Source organism: Dipteris shenzhenensis, chromosome 9, assembly GCF_047967505.1.
Source record: "Dipteris shenzhenensis isolate YYH24624 ecotype China chromosome 9, Dip_SZ_1.0, whole genome shotgun sequence".
In the NCBI taxonomy this organism is placed as follows: Eukaryota; Viridiplantae; Streptophyta; class Polypodiopsida; order Gleicheniales; family Dipteridaceae; genus Dipteris; species Dipteris shenzhenensis.
The window spans coordinates 2064754-2082748 of record NC_141604.1 but is presented as its reverse complement, the minus strand read 5'-3'; the positions used below and the strand labels follow the sequence as shown (position 1 = coordinate 2082748).

Below are 17995 nucleotides of genomic sequence, written 5' to 3'. Positions count from 1 at the left end.
TCTCTCTCTCTCTCTCTCTCTCTCTCTCTCTCTCTCTCCTGCCCCCCCGCACACACATGCATGCGCACACACGCATGCATGTAGGCACATTATCATCATCATCATCATTGTCATCATCATGGATTTCTTTCTCTCACTTTCTCCCTCTCTCTTACACACATGTATACATAAAGGTATGCAAGCACATATGCACACATGCACAAATGCTTGTGTACATGCATGAACACCACAATTTATTCTATTATTACCCACGAACAAAAAAAAACAAGGGTGATTTTTGACATGTGGTAGCTTGGAGGAGAAGGGCTTAGGAAATGTTACCACATGCCACCCTTGGACTCTTGGACTATCATACCTCTTGGATTACCACCCTTGGAATCTTGGACTTTTACGAACACATAAATTACCACAAGCTCTAGGATTCCCACCCTTGTACTCTTAGACTACCACTGGCTCTTGGACTACCACGCTTGGACTCTTGGACTACTATTAGCTCCTGGATTGCCACCGTTTGGCTCTTTGACTACAACTGGCCCACATATACACATGCATACACGTACACAACACACTTACACACATAAAAGCACACACATGTATGCTCACACCTACTTTTTATTGGTGAAATTATGTGTGGCTGCATGCTCACACACATACATACATATATACATACACATACACATACACATACACATACACATACACATACACATACACATACACATACACAGACACGTGCATGTGCACTTGTGCATGCACATGCATACACCATACATAAAAGTATGCATGCACATGCACATATAGGCACGGGGTGCGCACACGTACACACACGTGAGTGCAAACACAAACACACACATGCATGTATACAACACACACATAGGTAGGGGGTGTGTGCGCGCGCGCACACACACACACATGATCACACAATGGCTCTGGATCTAATGAGGGCTGGCCCATCGAGAAAGGAAATCAATAATAAAGCGCTGTTGGTGCTCAATTTGATTAGTTCAGGAGGTAGCTTGTTGTTTGCTGTCACTGTAATATAGCGTCTCCCCCGAAGTCGAATAGCGTGTGTACACACACGTGCATAAACGAACATGGAGGCACATATACACAAACATACATAACATCACATAACGCATACACCACACACATGCATAATAACGAGTTATGTGCTTATATTGTTTGATAAAACAATCATGCAATGGGGATAATGCGATAGGATCTTTTGAGATCCCTACATGCTTGCTTCCCTACTAGCTTCCCTATGAGTGAGCTAAAGCAAATGGGAAGAGAGAATAAAATAAGGGTCTGCAATTGCACTTCCAAGATGTGGGGGTTGGGAGTGGTAGTGGTAGTGGTTTGGGTGTTGGTTGCCTTTTGCTGATTCCTTGATGACTTCATCTTTGTCTTGTGAGTGGGCCGATTATTGGGACATTGGCTATGATCCTCTCTTTTAAGAGCAGGTGGATCGCCATCGGTCTTTCACCTTCTTCACTCCCTTGCTCCCGTTTCTCTACTCCCCTCCCCCCCCCCCCCTCCCTCCACCTCCCGCACCTCACAAGAATGTCTGCACCCATTCATGGCTTCCGTGTCTCCAAGCACCTCTCTCATGTCATCCTTGACCTCGATGGTACCCTCCTCGACACAGGTATTCTCGTTGCACACCCATGTCTGCCTCTTTGGGTTCCTTTGGGCCGGGCATTGCCCACGTTTACCCTTTCTGTCACTTACAGGGCTGTAAGCCGGAACGTTGATAGGCTGTGCCGCCTTTTAAGGGCTCTTTCTTAGTTTGTGGGCTGGCGGATGGCCGAGGTCTGTCGAGGGGAAAGGGTGTTGTTAGTATACAAGGTTAGCATTGATCCAATTACGATCGGAAACGCTCCAAAATTGTGCGGGGAAGCTTAACCCGATTGTCATAACACTGTCCCGAATGTTCGGAGCTTTGATGTTTTAAGAAGGCGACAAGAATAGTACCTAAATGCTAGAAGTGGGAGAAACTTGAAGACATGCCAATGATTGAATATTACATGGCAGGACACAAGAATGATGTCATGTCATGAATATAGAAAACGAAAATGTTGGTGTTCGCAGTCTAATAGCTTTCAAAAGTTGTACATTGATTCCAAAGTAAAGTACGTGCAGTAGGCCGTAAGAGGCATTTCACTACTGTGATATACTGCAGCTGCTCTCATCTTCGTTTTGCTATATACCTTTTCGAAGTGATGGTCTTTCAAGTTGTCACTTCGGTGAACGGATCAGGAAACGTACAAACGTTGCTTTACCTTTTGATTTGGAAGAACGTCGGTGTCATTTGGCGTTGAAGACCATTTGATGTGACAAAGCCCTCGAATTACTCCTGATATTTTCCTCGAATGTCAGCCGATTAATGACGATCATGATTTAGTTGACAAATGCCAAATTTAAGGGGAGATAACAGTGGCTGAAACCCTGTGATAATATTTGAGATCTTTCTCTGTATTGAGGTATAATTTTTCTTGAGATAACTGAAACAAATTCCACTGTGTTAGCCGCAGTTTTGGAGAGAGTAGATCGTATTGTTTGGAATTGGAAATTAACTTATCGTCGCAGATTGGTAATCAGTGTGATGATGTAATTTTAATCAGGTAGAATGGAAAGCTTGTTCAGATTTTCCAACGGAAGGGTGCAATAACAGCAGTAGGCACTCCTCCAGGATACTCCATCTACGGAATGCAGTAAGGCTGAAGATGGGTACATACTGAAATGTAGCCACAAGCTTCTGAGGGTTGGTTGCCACTGTAACAACCAAAGGGCAAAACAAGCCATTGCTCCTGTAGGAGGAAGCTAGGGAGATGGTTGGAGGTGGTGATGAAAAGGCCTTTGTTGCTTTGGGCAAAGGCAAGGCCAATGGGAAGGGTAATCCTGGCAACGGCAAAGCCCAAGAAATAAGACACTGACGTTAATTCATCGTGACCAGAAAATGCATTTCGGCTTGTTGAAACATTTCTAGAGATGGATGAAATGATTCCAGAAACGGGACCCCTCTGCATGAAACGGCAGAACCCTGCATTGAAGTCTGAAACTGCTAAAACTTGAAACTTGGGCCGGGGGGGAGGGCAGACGAGAGAAGGAAAAATAAAGGAAGATTTATAAACGCTGCTGAGGGCCAAAAAAGCGTAGGAAAGGAAACTGAATACGACATGAGATCACCCCCACTTTCATGGGAAAATAGCGGGTGTCTAGCGTACCTCCCGAAGCCTACTGATGATGAGATGAGATGAAAACTAGGATTAGCATCAACATGGACAGGACAGAGCTTTGAGTGTTGAAGGAGCACCTGTCATGTGGTGTCTAGTCCTGTGCCGATCATGAGTAGTCGAAGCTTTGGCCGACTAGGGTCCCCTCAAGAGTCCTTGTGTTTGTGGGATGTGTCCAAGATATGTCGCTGGCATCCTTGGGTACTGTGCGTGGGAGATACTGGTCTGGCAATGCGGGGCAGCCTATGTTGACATGCCACAATGATGATACCTTAAATGGGACGAGTGCTCGTAGGGCTTGCATCTAGTTTCCTGTTGACCTGGTCTGGGTGAAAGTCAAGGTCTCAATCTCGGTGTCTCCTGGTCATATGATATATCTTCTCCTGTAAAGAAGTTGTGATCCCCTGCTGACTGATACTGTGATCCATATGGGTTTCTTGAGTCTGAGTTGGGTGACCTCATGTACGAAGAGTGTGGCGTATCTGTGGTCTGGGTAGTCTCTGCTCGTGTCTGTGTATCGATACGTGAAGAGGCTGTGATACCTTCCCAGATCTTGTACTATCTAGGGCATCTCAGCAAGACATGCTCCTTGGTCTCTTCCTCGTTTGTAGTAGAGAGTGCATGTTCTCAAATCTCTATGGTGTCATGTGGCTGCAAGCTGGCATTTTGCCTTGATCTAGAATTGGTGGGTTGAAATCTTGAGCTCCCCCATGGTAATCCTTACTGCATGGGACAAGTGGATTTTGTTGGTATCCTGGTGCCTCAAATCTAGATGGGCCCATCCTCACTCAAGTGAAGAAAGTGCTCTGTAGAAGGCTATCTTGGTCGCGTGCACATATAGGGGACTATCCATGACTATGGATGTATACGTTGTCCCGTATGATCTGATGAGTCTCTTGATGTGTCAGTTTTAACAAGAGAAAACACCGACCTAACTATCTCTACCGGCTCCTCCACAGGTGTGAAAGCTCCCCTATTGGAGCTGAGCATCATTAGTGTTGAAGATCATAACCTTGGTTTTACTTAGGTTGACCTTCGTATCGCTGCCCTCACAAAATGACTCAAGAGCTGTTAGACGCATCTCTAACCCTTATGCAATGTTTGATATCAGCACCACATCTTGCTGTATGAAGATGATGGGTATGATTGACCCTGCTAGGATCTATCCTTGACCTCTAAGTGTGTCCGCTAAGGAGGCCATCTCCTCATCGATGTACCCTCCTAAGAGGGTGGGGGAGAGGGGGCAACCTTGTTTCGCCCCAATGGTGCTGTTCACCTCCTTAGACATTTCCTATATGGGGCTCTGCATGTAACCCTCTCATATAGAGCCATGATTGTCCACATGACATCATGTGCAACATCCAGGGCCCAAGTCGTGCAATAAGTCGAGCTTGAGGCATAGAGTCAAATTGTTAGAAATGACCCAACAGAGGGTACGCACAGCGGAAGACTTATAGTAATGCTCAGGAGCTCACAGAGCGTGCGTGTGGATGTGGAATCACAAACTTCTTAACTTATGTGCATAAAATAGATGTGCAGACTCATCAATAGACAATGAACCAGCCAGATAGAGAAACCACCAAAATAAAATATTTCCATCCAAAGCTATGGACTCAATACAAAAGAGATAGATCCAGAGTCCCACCAATGGTGTGTTCCTCTGATCTTACCACAAGGTACTTCTCCTATCTGCTGGCTATCTCTAGACTCGAGCCCGCGTGCTCCACCTCGAGCGTCTGTAGACTTTCCGTCTAGTGTGTTCTTCTCCACCTTACTGCCTGTGAATCAGCCTAGGTGGGTAGCCCCTGCCAAGCTTTGTCTGCAGCACACAGGTCCCCTTGGTCCTCCTGAATGTAGGCCCCAAGATAGCTGTTCCACTGCTTCAACCTGCTTGTGAATGGCTGCTCTAGAAGGTATGATGATCACAACACCTTGCTGCCCTAGAAGACAGCCAAGGTCCAGCCTCTAGGGAACTCAGTCTGCAGCACACCTTCCAATCTCCTTCACCCCCAGTGTGAGGCCCAAGGGAGTGGCTTCTAGCTGCTCCTGTCTGCTCCTGAACTTGCTGGATGTTGGATGATTTATGAGGGCTGGAGGCCCTCCTTTTATAGGCCCAGGTGCCTGTCATAAAAACCGACCAGTCAGCTTCATACTGGCCGACCAGTCTGCTGCTGGTCCAGCCCTTTAAGGGCTCTAAAACCGGGGCCCTTTGGCCCAAACTTCTAGGGCCTTTGGCCCTCCAATTAAGGCAAGGGCCCAGCCCTATATAAGGCATGCCACTGCCCACTAGCGGCCCCATTTGCTGCTGCTGGAGACCCTATTGCAGGCTGTACACCTGCCCACAGACCCCCACCATGCTGCAGCCCTTTGCCGGCACCATGTCCTTCCCGTACACGTCCGTACTATTGCTGACATCATCGCGTCTTTTACCTGGGACACCCCGCCATGTCTGCTGTTCCAGATCCACCTCTTCCAGGCCAGATCCTGATGCTGAATGCCTCGCCATCTGCTCCTGTTGTTGGCGCCATTTGTTGCAGCCACCTTGACTACAGGTGTGTTACCTTAGCTGGCTGCCTACATGACAGCCTGTGTGCTGCCCATGTGGCAGCCTCCCCCCTCTCTTCTCTGGGCATCTTCTGCCCTAGGTCTCCCTCCCCCACGCTCTCCTCATATGGGGGCTTACCGATGGGGAGGTGACCATTCCAACACGAATGCCTTCCAAAAGTCTATAAGGCAGCAACATAGTCTCTTTTTCCAGAGTTTGACCTCCTGTATGATCGCTCTCAGGGTGAAGATGTGGTCCAATGTGCGATAAGTTGAGCTTGGGGTATAGAGTTGAATGCCTTCCAAAAGTCTACAAAGCAGCAGTGTACTCTCTTTTTCCAGAATTTGGGCTCCTCTATGATGGCTCAGTGTGAAGATGTGGTCCAATGTGCAGCGATCTTGTATAAAACCTACTTGTCTCATTGCACACAAGTCCATACTCTCAACCTGCTCGCTAATGTGTATCCCGAGAGGCTGACCCGTATACCTTGGCACGATATCCCGTGCCTTGTAAATGTTTATGATCCTGTTTGTGGTCCATGTGTCCAAGAAGTCGGAAGGCTTGTGTAAAAAGCTTCATTGGGCAGCTTGGCTATGATTGGGGCAAGTACCCCACCCATGGGTTAGGAGTGCCACTTGGAGGCCCTCCTGATCCTTGCCTTTGCCATCTTGGAATTTCTGGATTGTTTCTTTTAGATGGGCTGTCGTGAAGAGCGTGGATATGGTGGGGTGAGGGATGTCCTCTAGCCGGGCATGGGTTGGTTAGGAACATCTTAGAGTGTATCTGCATAAGCTTTCTAGAGGCTAGGATCCCTGATAAACATGGTGACCTTTTCTCCAGCAATCTCATCCAAACTTTTTTGGAATTGTTGTTATAAAGAAAGAGTTCTTGTTTATGGTGGGCAAGAAGTGTCATTTCTTCAGTTGCATTAAATGTTAATACTTAATCTAATGTATAGACCTTTCAGTTGACTTTCCCAGGTTTTGAATTGTGTATGAGGAGTATTGTGTTACAATGTGGATTGTGCTAGCGAGAGGAAGAGCTTTGGCATCTATGTCTGGTTGCTCATCCATCTGCTTCAAAAAATTTCCATATATTTGGTCAAGTGAATGAACAAAGTCATATTGATAGCATGTGGAGAAGGCAGGCTTGTGGAAATCTTGTAAAGGGTAGGGAAAGGTCACGTCAAAGGATATATGAGTGGTCTGCTTCTGGCATAAGGGGGTGCACCATGAGGCAAGAAATATGTGATGTGACGGCATGGGATCCCCAAAATGACCGGCCAGCACCCTGGATCTGGCCGACCAGTCTGCCAAAAAACCGACCCCGCAGGCCCCTATTTATTGGGCTGTTGGCATTTCTCTAGGACTGTGTGCTGGCGGACCTGGTTGGCCAGCCGACCAGCCAGCCCAGCCCTATTTAAGGGCAGGGCCATGCCCATATGCTTATGCAGGGGCCAGTCCATTGGCCAGCCCATAACCGGGCCTAGTTGGCTGGCTATACCCAGCCCAACCAGCCTATCTTCACAGGCCAACCCTGCTGCTGCACACCTGTCTTCATTGCGCCGTTTCCAGAGCATGTTGCAGGCCTTGTGCATGCCCACAAACCTTGCCAAGTCGCTCGCCATGTAGGCTTCTGTACCCTGGGATACCCTGCCATCTTGCTGCTCATCAGAATACTCTCGCCAGGGCAGATCCAAGGCATGCTGCCCCTGCCATCTCCCCTGCACAAAGGCAACATGTGTTGCAGCCACTTTGATGCCTCTAGGTACATGATCTCTCTCTTCTTTGATGTGAGGTGCTGCCCATGTGGCAGCCCCCTCTCTTTCTTTTCTCTTGGGCACATCTTGCCCTTGGTCTCCCTCCCCCATGCTCTCCTCATATGGGGGCCCGGGGCTTACAGATGGGGAGGTGACCTTTCCAACAATCATATCATATCATAACATGTGCTATTTGAAGTAGGATGAGAGCTGGAGTTGGAATTCAGAATCCGAAACCCAGCAGTGTGGTGAAAATATCTCGGATTTGTGTCTGTCTGGTCGTCTCATGTTGTGGTGGCGGAGGGGGACGTGATCTCCTCGACCTTTGAACCTCGCTGAGCTATGTTCAGAGTGACCGCTCGTCTTGGGCGGTCTCCTCTGAGGAAAGCTGTGATAGGCCGGACCTCAATCGCGTGTGCTGACGAAGCACTGCATGTGAGGTGTTGAAGACTATAACCTTGGCCTTCCCAAGGTTGACGGCCAGGTCTCTCTCTCTACAGAACACCTCTAGGACCTCCAAATGTCTCTGCAGCCCCTCTGCTGAGGATGAGATAAGGACTATGTCATCAGCGTATAGCAATATCTGTATCAGTAGTGATCCTTTGCCTCCTAGGTAGTCTATAAAGGAAGTGATCTCATCAATGTAAAGTCCGAAGAGGGTCGGTGAGAGTAGGCAGCCCTGCTTCACTCCCATCGTACTCTTGACCTAATTTGATAGACCACCTGGGGCACAAACTCTGCCTTTGACTGACTCATATAGGCTCATCGCTTCCCATATCAGCGTCTCTGGAATCTACAGCTCTTGGAGTCTCATGATCATGCAGGACTGTGGGATTGTGTCAAAAGCCTTCCGAAAGTCTACAAAGCATGTGTAGACCTTCTGGAGTCTAGACCTTGCCTCCTCAATGATAGCCCTCAGAGTGAAAATGTGATCTAGGGTAGAATGCTCTCTCCGAAATCCTGCCTGCCCTAGTGCTCGCTACCCCCGAGCCTCTATGTGACTGCCAAGTTCCCTCTCTAAAACTGATCCATAGATCTTGGCGAGAGTGTGGCCAATCATGAGGGTACGGTAGTTCCGAGTCTCCATAGGGTCCCCGGCTTTGTGGATCGGTACAATAGTGGTAGTGCTCCAAGCAGGTGGGAAGCCGTGGCACACAACCCTTGAACATGTGTGCTAGGACTGGTGCTAGGACCTCCTCTCCATGTGCAAAGTGCTCAGTCCGTAGGCCCTCATGGTCCTACACTCTCTGATTGTGTAATCGATGACATGCAGCCCGTACACTTTGTGTGGTGAACAAGTGACAACTGGTGGGCTTGGGCATAGATGACATATCTGGTGGCGTCTGCATGTGGGCATCATAGAGGGAACATGCATACGTGTGCCACACATCTAGGTCGGTGATGGGAATAGGTGGCTTCCCCTCCGATAGAAACCCTCATCCAGTGGTCGGGTCTCCTCCTCAAAGAGATGTGACAATCTCGTCCATCCTATGTGTGAGGAAGGCCCGCCTCTTACAACGTGTCAATTGTTGAAAGATCGTTTGTGCTTGAGGTGATGCCAGATGATCCAAAGCCCGCTCTTGTGTCAGGTGGGCTCTCGCCTCTCTGCACTCGTCTTCGAACCAAGGGTTTTAAGGCATCTTCCATCTTGGATCCACATGGTTCGGTTCGTGGGAAAGGATGTGGTAGCAATGTCCTGTACTGCAGAGACAAGGGTGTAGGAGGTGCTGGCGAGGTCTATATCATCTCCAAGTACAGCCGGGAGCTCCCTGGCTAAGTGACTTGCATACACGGGGTCAAGGGCACGGTCAAAGTGGATTTGGATGCATGCAGGCATGGGGGGAGCTCTCCGTGTGGCTTGCATAGTGGTAGAGATATGGAAGGCCAAGAATGAGTGGTCAGCTCCAAGTGGGGGGGGTGTATGTCAAAATCGTGTATCCGTGAGACAGTCTAGTGGGTCTAGTAGATAGTCCACTGTACTAGACCCACCTCCATGTGGGAAGCAAGTGAGTCTTCCAGATGATGGCCATCTCTGAAGACCATCATATAAGTTGTTGGATTGCCCCCAGCTCAAGCAAATGTCGTCCATATCCTGTCACATGCGGGGCATCTGTAGAGTCCAATGTACCCACCACCATGTGGGAAGCAAGTGAGTCTTCCAAATGATGGCCATCTTTGAAGACCATCATAAATGATCAAGTTGTGGATTGCCCCCGGCTCAAGCAGATGTTGTCTGTATCCTGTCACATGTGGGGCATCTGCAGAGTGCCTCAATATCCCGAGCTCAGCTCCATCTAGCTGCCGTGTGCCTCCTGTCAGGCTTCGGTAGCTGCTCAAGGGAGCCCTACCTGCTATCTATGCTCATGGGCTTTACTGCTGCTCTCCACCTGGGTGGTGATCTGCACGCAGAAGGCCCCAATCAGTCGCTTGCTGGACTAACCTTACTGCCCACAAATGGACCTTTATATAGGGTAAGAAGCCCTCAGTCTGGCCGATCAGATCCACAGACTCATCTATGCATATTCTTCTGCCATTGGCCGACCCTGCCATGATCACTGGCCTGATCCCACTGCAGGACTGCTGACTGCAGTCTGTACTCAATGCATAGTAAAGCTGACCAGTGCTGGCAGTACTGCCGTCCCCAACTGACCTGTACTTGCTGCCGTATTGCCGACTAGTACATGCTGTATTGCTGACCACTCCAGCCTATAAATAAGCCCTCTACAGGCGCCTATAGCTGTCCTGTCCAGGCCCTGTAGGACAACCATCTCAGTTGTGTTTGGTGGTCAATGGTGCCCTAAAACTAAGTCAAGAAGCATGTACGATTGCTGCCCACATGGCAGCCTCTCTCAATCCCCTTACTCCTCATTGGGAGGCTAACAGGTGGGACATTGACCCTTATATTCCAACATTTAGGGCCAGAAAATGTAATTTAGGTAGTGACCGTAACAAGACAAAATTGTGTGCGGGCACAGAATCACAAAATAATGTACGTTTTTTGATGCATGCATGCATACATACGTCACGCATCCATGTAGATACATACACGCATATGCATCCAGCCATACATATGCATGTACACACACTCATTGTTGCTTGGTCTCATGGTGCAAATATTATCTGTATTGTCTTTTCTGTTGCTTTAACAGAACTGAGATTTCTGAAAGGTGTTTAAATGATAAAGCAAAGCAGTTCTGGCCTATATATGTTCTATTGGGCATTACTTTTAACACCTTTTTAATTGCTTCTTATAGAGAGGGTCGTGGACGAAGTTAACAGAATTCTGTTCTCAAAATTTGGGAAGCAATGGGACTCAACAGGATTGGATAAACGACTTGGGAAACCTCTTCTAGAGTCTGCTAGTATATTAGTGGAAGACTATGGGTTACCATGCACACCAGAAGAGTTTCTAGCATTAAGTGCACCTATGTATGAGGAAAGGTAAAGTATATGCTTGTGTATGATTGCTGAACTTGTATTGTGAAATTGCTTATCTATATTGGAAATATTTCTTCCACATGTAGTCAATCAATCTCATCAGATCAGCCCTTTCTAATTGGATTCCTTGGCTTGTAGATGGTCTATGGCTCGACCTCTTCCAGGTGCTAACCGCCTCATCAAACATTTACATGCCCATGGGATCCCCATTGCTTTGGCCTCCAATTCACCGAGAGCCAATATACTTGCAAAGTTTGCATATCAGCCTGGTTGATTATTCCTTCTCATGCACTATGTATTTCTCAGGACCATTTTGAAACGCTAGCTTGTCTCTATTTGTTTCATTGTGATGGTGTCAGACAATCAAGTAGTTTAATGGCACTGTTTACTGTGAAATAATATTGGCTTGTCATTCAGGATGGAGAGAGTCTTTTACAGTGATAGTCGGTGGTGACGAGGTAAAACAGGGGAAGCCTGCCCCAGAAATGTGAGAATTTCCTCGTTCTTGCACCAAAAATTGACCAATGCGAAGGTTCTTTTATGTGGAGATTTCATGTATGCCTTGTTTGCAATGTCTCTGAGCTTGTCACATTGATTTTGTGTACATATTTCATCCTATCCTCTACAGATACATAAAAGCGGCCAAGCTACTGGGGGCAGAACCTGAGACTTGTCTTGTCATTGAAGATTCACCGTAAGCTGTAGCTCTATTGTCAGTTTTGAAAGGCATTACCATGTGCTTTTTGGTTAAAGTTGTCTGTTCTGAACTGATTTTGATCGTATACACGTAGCTTTTATCTGGTTAATGTGGATTTCTCTTATAATATCATAAACTGGACTTGCTGATTCTAGAATTTACGTATTCTCTTTACCTGCAGACCTGGTGTATTAGCAGGGAAAGCAGCTGGAATGCAGGTTGTGGCTGTCCCCTCCCTACCAAAAAAGGATGCTTGTGGTCAATACAGTGCAGCAGATTATGAGCTGAGTTCTCTCCTGGATTTCAAACCTGAGATCTGGGGATTGCCTGGTTTTGAAGATTGTAAGTGGATTAAAACCTTTGCTGTTACTGTCCGCTTTAGTTCCATATTCCTTGCTAGACAAGATAGACAAATATTTTAAGTGGAAGCAGGTTTGGGGAAAGATTGAATTCAAATCATTAACTAGGCTTTTTAGAGTATTAAAGAGGTTTGAGCTAGAGAATCTGACAAATTTATTGGCTTGAGCTTTGTAAAACCAAAGGAAATTCGGCCTTTCATTTGTGGGACATTGCAAACAGGTTACGGTTAATTGATAGACAATCTAGTTGTCTTCTTGGACCTAATCATCTTTTTACAAGATGTGCATGCAAACTTGTTGAATGTGCCAGCAATGTTAAGGCGCATGTTCTTTCTATCCTGATTGGCGAAAAGATTTGTTCAGTTGTTTGAAGTGCCGATCCAGAATCTCTGGGGATGAAGCAACCTGGTTGCCTTCCACAATGAGCCTTTATTGCTCACATATGCTGAGACTGTCTATGACATAGAATGAATAATGGAGCTCCTTTCCAGTCAACTTCTGACCATCAGATGTAATCAGATGTGCCATCCTACTGCAACATTTCACTAATGGACACTGTCCTTGTCTTGTTGTGCAGTGGCCAAGCAAGATGGTACAGTAATGGCTTTCTTCAGTTCCCAAGTGCTATACATTTGTCTTGACTTTTGTCAGGAGGTTTGTCAAACGTATTCCACTTGCTTAGTAAATGTCCACCAGTATCCCCACTCTTGTGGTCTGTCTGGGATCTTCAATTGACAATCTGCTGACCTTGACAAGGTTATATTCTACTTTTACAACTTATGAAGAATTGCCTTGACAAGTATAGTGGTTTGCTTGAGAGCCACAAATGCCTACTCATTTTACTGATTGTTTTGGGAAAAGTGAGGATTGTCATCTAAGAGAACCACACTTGCGGATGAGGCTTGAACATTGTTTGCGTCATTCAATCAAAAGTTGAAAGAGGTTTTGAAATACTGAACTTTAATGATGACAAGCCTGTTTCAATTAAATTCTCAAGCCTATGGAGGACATTCTATGGCTTTGAATTCTGTGAGATCTTTCAAAATTACCCCATATGTCTGCCATTTGCACATTGTAGCACAATTGTTATGTACTGGTAGTCCATATGGCACTTCTCGGTACTCTCATACCACATATTGCAATTCCTGGCACTCTTATCATAAGTTGCTTAGACTGTTTGTCGTATCCATAGCTGGGTCTATCTGTAGACTTAGGCCACACGTAAGATAACCAAAGAGCTGATAGTCTTAGACTAAGGTGTTTCATAAGGATTCATAGTCCACTACTATTTACTCACCTTCTAGCAAGCTAAGCACCTGATTTGCAAGGGAGGTTGTCAAATCAAACCTCTTTGCCGAACTTTTCCAATCTATTAATTAACATAAAACGAAGATTAAATGAGTGGATACAATCTAAAGAGAGATGATGGAACCTTGTGCAAAAGACCCTTGCATGCCTACCTGAAGTTACGAATATAGAATGCTAACCAGACATTTCTTATGGAATGTGTGAATGCATAGTTTTTTGGCAAGGTGTTTTGTCTCTTCCTGCTGCATCCATAAGCCTCCACATTTAACATACTTGACAGTAGAATAGCAGCTTGCATATTAGAAAAAAGATATACTAGACATCAGGTTGCATATTAGAAAAAAGTATAAAGGCTTGAGATCTGATTAGTTGATATTTTTTCTTCTCTCTTCATGTTGATTATGAGGGTTCTCTGTGTTTTTACGTGGTTGGGCTGATTAACATTCTCTTATGGGCATAAATTATGCAGGGGTGTGTAATGCTCTTCCAATTGAGCCATGGTATGTGGGTGGTCCAGTCATCAAGGGATTTGGCCGTGGTTCCAAGGTTCTTGGAATACCAACTGGTATGTTCATGTAAGTAAATAACAATTCTTGTCTTTTTGGTCCCGCCTACATAACTAAGTCAAAAAAAAAGTCTTTGTCTTTTCTGTTTTTTTGGGAAATTTTTGCCATGATGCTGCTAATATTGGTATTGTTTCTGACCTTGCAGCTAATCTGCCAACTGCAGCATTCTCAAGGGCTCTTGCTGACCATGTGTGCGGCATATATTTAGGGTGGGCTGGCCTTTCAAATCGAGGGGTTTTCAAGATGGTGATGAGTGTGGGATGGAATCCTTACTTTGAAAACTCCGAAAAAACAGTTGTAAGTGAATTCCTTAGAATAGTTGAAATATCTTAAAGAAAGCTTGATTTGTGAGGCTTTCTTGTCTTAAGGATATGCGATATTTTTTGGAGAGAGTACTTCGTTGAGGTTAAGTGGGTGATTATATTTTAAGAAGATGCTAACCTGGTCTTTTGGACTGAAACGAAGGGGTTGACTTGGGCAGGGGAGTACTTTTTGTTTGTGCTTTTTGCTGTGAAATGCTTCAACCACAGGACCATCAATGCAAGCCCTCAAGCTGGGAATTTTTGTAAATTTAAACAGTATTCTTCCTTGCCTCGTACACATTTATAGAGAAGACTCACCAGAGCTGATGGAGGGCTGCAAATAGCAGATCGAGATACACTGCCCGAGCTGATTGAGGACTGCAAATAGCACATCGGTACACATGGCAGTTATCATTCTGGAATTTGATGCAGGATGATGGAGGTCTTATGAATTTGACTTCTTGTGCATTATCAAGGTGTTAAAAAGACGAGGACACCAGATTCATTTTGGTCTAGTGTGCGGTTGACATATTGACTCTCACGCTACTGGACATACAATCAAGGGACACAGATGTAGATCGGTCCTTTGCAGATGAGCACGTAAATATGACTAGTTAAGGCACACCACTTTGGTTTGGTTGTCAAGAACAAGATGGATGAGGCCGTTCTCAAAGCATTTCAGTCCTTCCTAATTGGAAGAGGTGACATTGTAGATCGCAGCCACATGGGGTCCCCTGCCCTTGCCTTTTGTATTACACATCTTCCATCTCTGCGCCCTCCCACCTGGAGCTGATCATGCCTACCTAGCTTTTGCTATATCTATAGATTTTCTACCTGCTTTGCTTGTATAACTATCATATTAGGTTTGCTTACACCATGGTCTATATCACGTTTACAACGTGAATCTACACAATCTTTTGGCATATGTTTCTGAACCCCTCTTTGGGAGCCAAAGTTGTGTTCATTACAAACACCCTCCATAGTGCTGTATGCCAGTCATTCCCAAGACGATAAGATCCACTATGAAACCTTCCATAAAAACTATCCCTTAAACCGATGGTCCAATGGTATGATAGAGGATTGTAAATCTTGGCAATGCAAGCCTTTTCAGGAGGAGCAAGGGCTTCTCTTTGGTATACAAACTAGATTGGCTTACAAGTGGCTAGGAGAGAGCTTTCATTGCCAAGAACAAAGAGGAAATGATCCTTCTTTTGAACAATGACGTAAATTTTTTGGCCATCCTCTTCACTCCTCACGAGCATAGATTTGGGTCGAGGAGATTGAGACGTTAAGCCAAATCTCTCCAATCTCCTTGCTGTCAAGACCTGGCTTGGTCTTTACGTTCGAATATGTGAGAGATGACATGCTTAAACTTCATATTGGGACGGCTAGTTCTTGAAGGGTTAACTGGAAGGGAATCAAGGGATGGTTCCTGCCCATCAGAACTTTTGAACCGCCCTTTCTTCACTGTGTTTGGTTCCGGCCTACCAAAACCAGCATTTTGAACCCCTTTCTTGCACTTCCTTGCACACTAGCTTTTGGGACTTGAAACAAGATACATCAAACATGACTGCTCCCATTTTTGCTTGCTTATTGAATCAAGTGATTTGCTCTAGTTTCCGTTTACCTTCTAAATATAGCCCGGGAGATTGGTAAACTCCTCCTTCAAGGCAGGCAGTGGTCTCCGTAGAAGCTGAGTTTTACCTGAGGCCTGTGAGGTGCTAGCCAGGTGGTGTACGTGTGAAGCTGTAGGAGGTCCTCTCTGAAGACTTGGTTCATCGTAGTGGATGGAGCTTCAAGGCTATACTGAAATGGTGGCAGTCTGTCCATACGGACCATAGTTACCACCAGGGAACGGGAAGGCTTCGGGAACGTGGGGGGTTGGAATGGGAACATATCGGGAAGAGGGAACGGGAACGGTAACACCACGTCATGACACGTCATCAAATCACATGGAAACATACCAAGATATGCTAAGAATAAACAGATGTAGCAGCTCTAAGCTTTCCCTTTTAGCTTTAGACTTTTTCAGACACAAAATCCTTGGGAAACTGAAATAAACATCAATGCAAATTGCAATGTGCATCAACTTTAAAGCTTTAAGCCAGAGAATTGCAGATCACTATAGATCATAGAGGCTAGAGGATATAATATGCAAAGTGGCTTAGAAGGGAGAGGAAGGGGCTGAGTGGGTAAGTTCCCTGGTAACTATGATATGGACTCCCAGGCCTGCAAAACACTCGCGTGCCCAAGCATATCAACTTCTCTAATCTCCCCTCTGCCTCTAGTGCTATGAGCGGTGAGAAAGGCTGCAGGACAGGGGACGGGCCTCAGGAGCAGACGAGGTGGGGGAGGGGCTAGAAAGAATTCTCTTTTGATGTGGGTGGAGCGTGGGAATCGTATGTACAAAAATTCATTTTTGGGCTTGGTTAAAATGGTGTTTAAGATGGTCACCTTTCATTATTATTTTTTGGTTTCGTCTTGAATGCTTCTCTTTTTGTTTATATGATTTCTGAAGAACATTTGCTCCCAATAACTCAAGGCTGACTTACAGGAACCTTGGTTGCTTCACGAGTTTTCTGAGGACTTCTATGGGGAGGAGCTGCGTTTGGTTGTGGTTGGCTACATCCGTCCAGAGGTACCTAGTGTTGTGGTTCTTTAGTTTCTGTCATTTAGCATGGTTTGGGCAGGAGCAGTGAAGTTCAATAAAACATTTGACAGCTATTCGAGAATTATTCATTTTATGTTTTCCCCAACTTGTTGGTTTTCCTTTGCAGGCAAATTTTCCTTCTTTAGAAGCGCTGGTGGAAAGAATACATGAAGATGGTCGTATTGCCAAGGATGCCCTTGATGTCACTCCTTTCTCAACTTACCAAAATGAGCCCTTTTTGACTGCTTCACTACCAAAAGAAGCAGAAGATTAATCTTCATGCACATGTGCTTGTATGGTGTCTTGGTCTTTATAGCTAATTACAGTCTATTCACTTATTCTTTGTTTGACTTCTCCTGTACACAATAAGTGAATCGCAAAAAAGAGTCTCTAGACTGAATTCAGTGATTATAGACGAAAGGTTGCACTGAGGAAATATGCTTTAGCTGGCAAGGTGGGGCTAAAACCATGCTCCAGAATACTGGCCTGCATAACCATTTTGGAACCGTGCATAACAGCTGGAGTCGTCTCTCTTTGCACTTCTCTTATTGGATTGATTTAAACCTCATGTATTAGTGGCTGACTAAGTTTTATGAGGCCCAATATGTTGTTAGAGTGTTGCAGCTTGAATGATTATCCATGAGCTTGTAATGAGTACTGAAGCCTTCCATTAATGTTTGGGAAGCCTGAGAAGCCGTAAGGGAATGTTTATTGGATCTGACTGTGACCCAATAAAATGTCCTAAAGCCTGTCATTCCATGTTTAGAGAACCTGGAAATGTCTTTGGGAGGTCTTGATGGGATCTTTAGCTGAAGTACGACACATGTGCAAGGGTAAGATGGGGATGGGGTGCGGGTATGGGTCTTTAGTAGTAGGCATGTGCAAAGGCTAGGATGGGGGTGGGGTGCGGGTATGGACCTTGAGAAGCTTGATGGGGATGGGATGGGGTCTTGGGAGAAGGTCTCATATGCGGATTATTTGAACTTCAGTTAAATGGTTTTGTAAGGGGAGCAACTTTGCTGAGTCAAAATAAAATGCGAGCAAGGCATATGTATTTGGTCTAAGGACAAGCGATTGAAACATAGCTTGACACTCATACGAGTGATTGCTTGTTACAAAAACACATTGATAGAGG

General features: G+C 45.6%; 1 protein-coding gene across 2 annotated transcripts; it reads left to right on the top strand.

Annotated features, from left to right (window-relative positions):
• Positions 1-1326: 1326 nt before the first annotated feature.
• FMN/FHY (riboflavin kinase/FMN hydrolase) lies at positions 1327-17435 on the top strand. 2 transcript variants are annotated; one of them, XM_087378934.1, is made up of 10 exons: positions 1327-1648; positions 10795-10981; positions 11117-11247; positions 11396-11465; positions 11607-11672; positions 11857-12017; positions 13812-13907; positions 14054-14205; positions 16765-16848; positions 16988-17435. In XM_087378934.1, the coding sequence occupies exons 1-10, from the start codon at positions 1441-1443 to the stop codon at positions 17132-17134; spliced, it is 1302 nt and encodes a 433-aa protein (XP_087235060.1). In that variant the 5' UTR covers positions 1327-1440; the 3' UTR covers positions 17135-17435. The 2 variants fall into 2 exon arrangements, with proteins under 2 accessions (XP_087235060.1, XP_087235061.1); XM_087378935.1 differs by having other exon boundaries at positions 1328-1648; positions 11117-11142.
• Positions 17436-17995: the final 560 nt, after the last annotated feature.

What these genes read in the sequence shown, in the direction of transcription:
- FMN/FHY (XM_087378934.1), top strand. Translation starts at nt 1,441, where the DNA reads ATGATCCTCTCTTTTAAGAGCAGGTGGATCGCCATCGGTCTTTCACCT. An exon ending in GGGAAGCCTGCCCCAGAAAT is followed by an intron (nt 11,466 to 11,606) that starts GTGAGAATTTCC and finishes TATCCTCTACAG; the next exon opens with ATACATAAAAGCGGCCAAGC. An exon ending in AAAACTCCGAAAAAACAGTT is followed by an intron (nt 14,206 to 16,764) that starts GTAAGTGAATTC and finishes GCTGACTTACAG; the next exon opens with GAACCTTGGTTGCTTCACGA.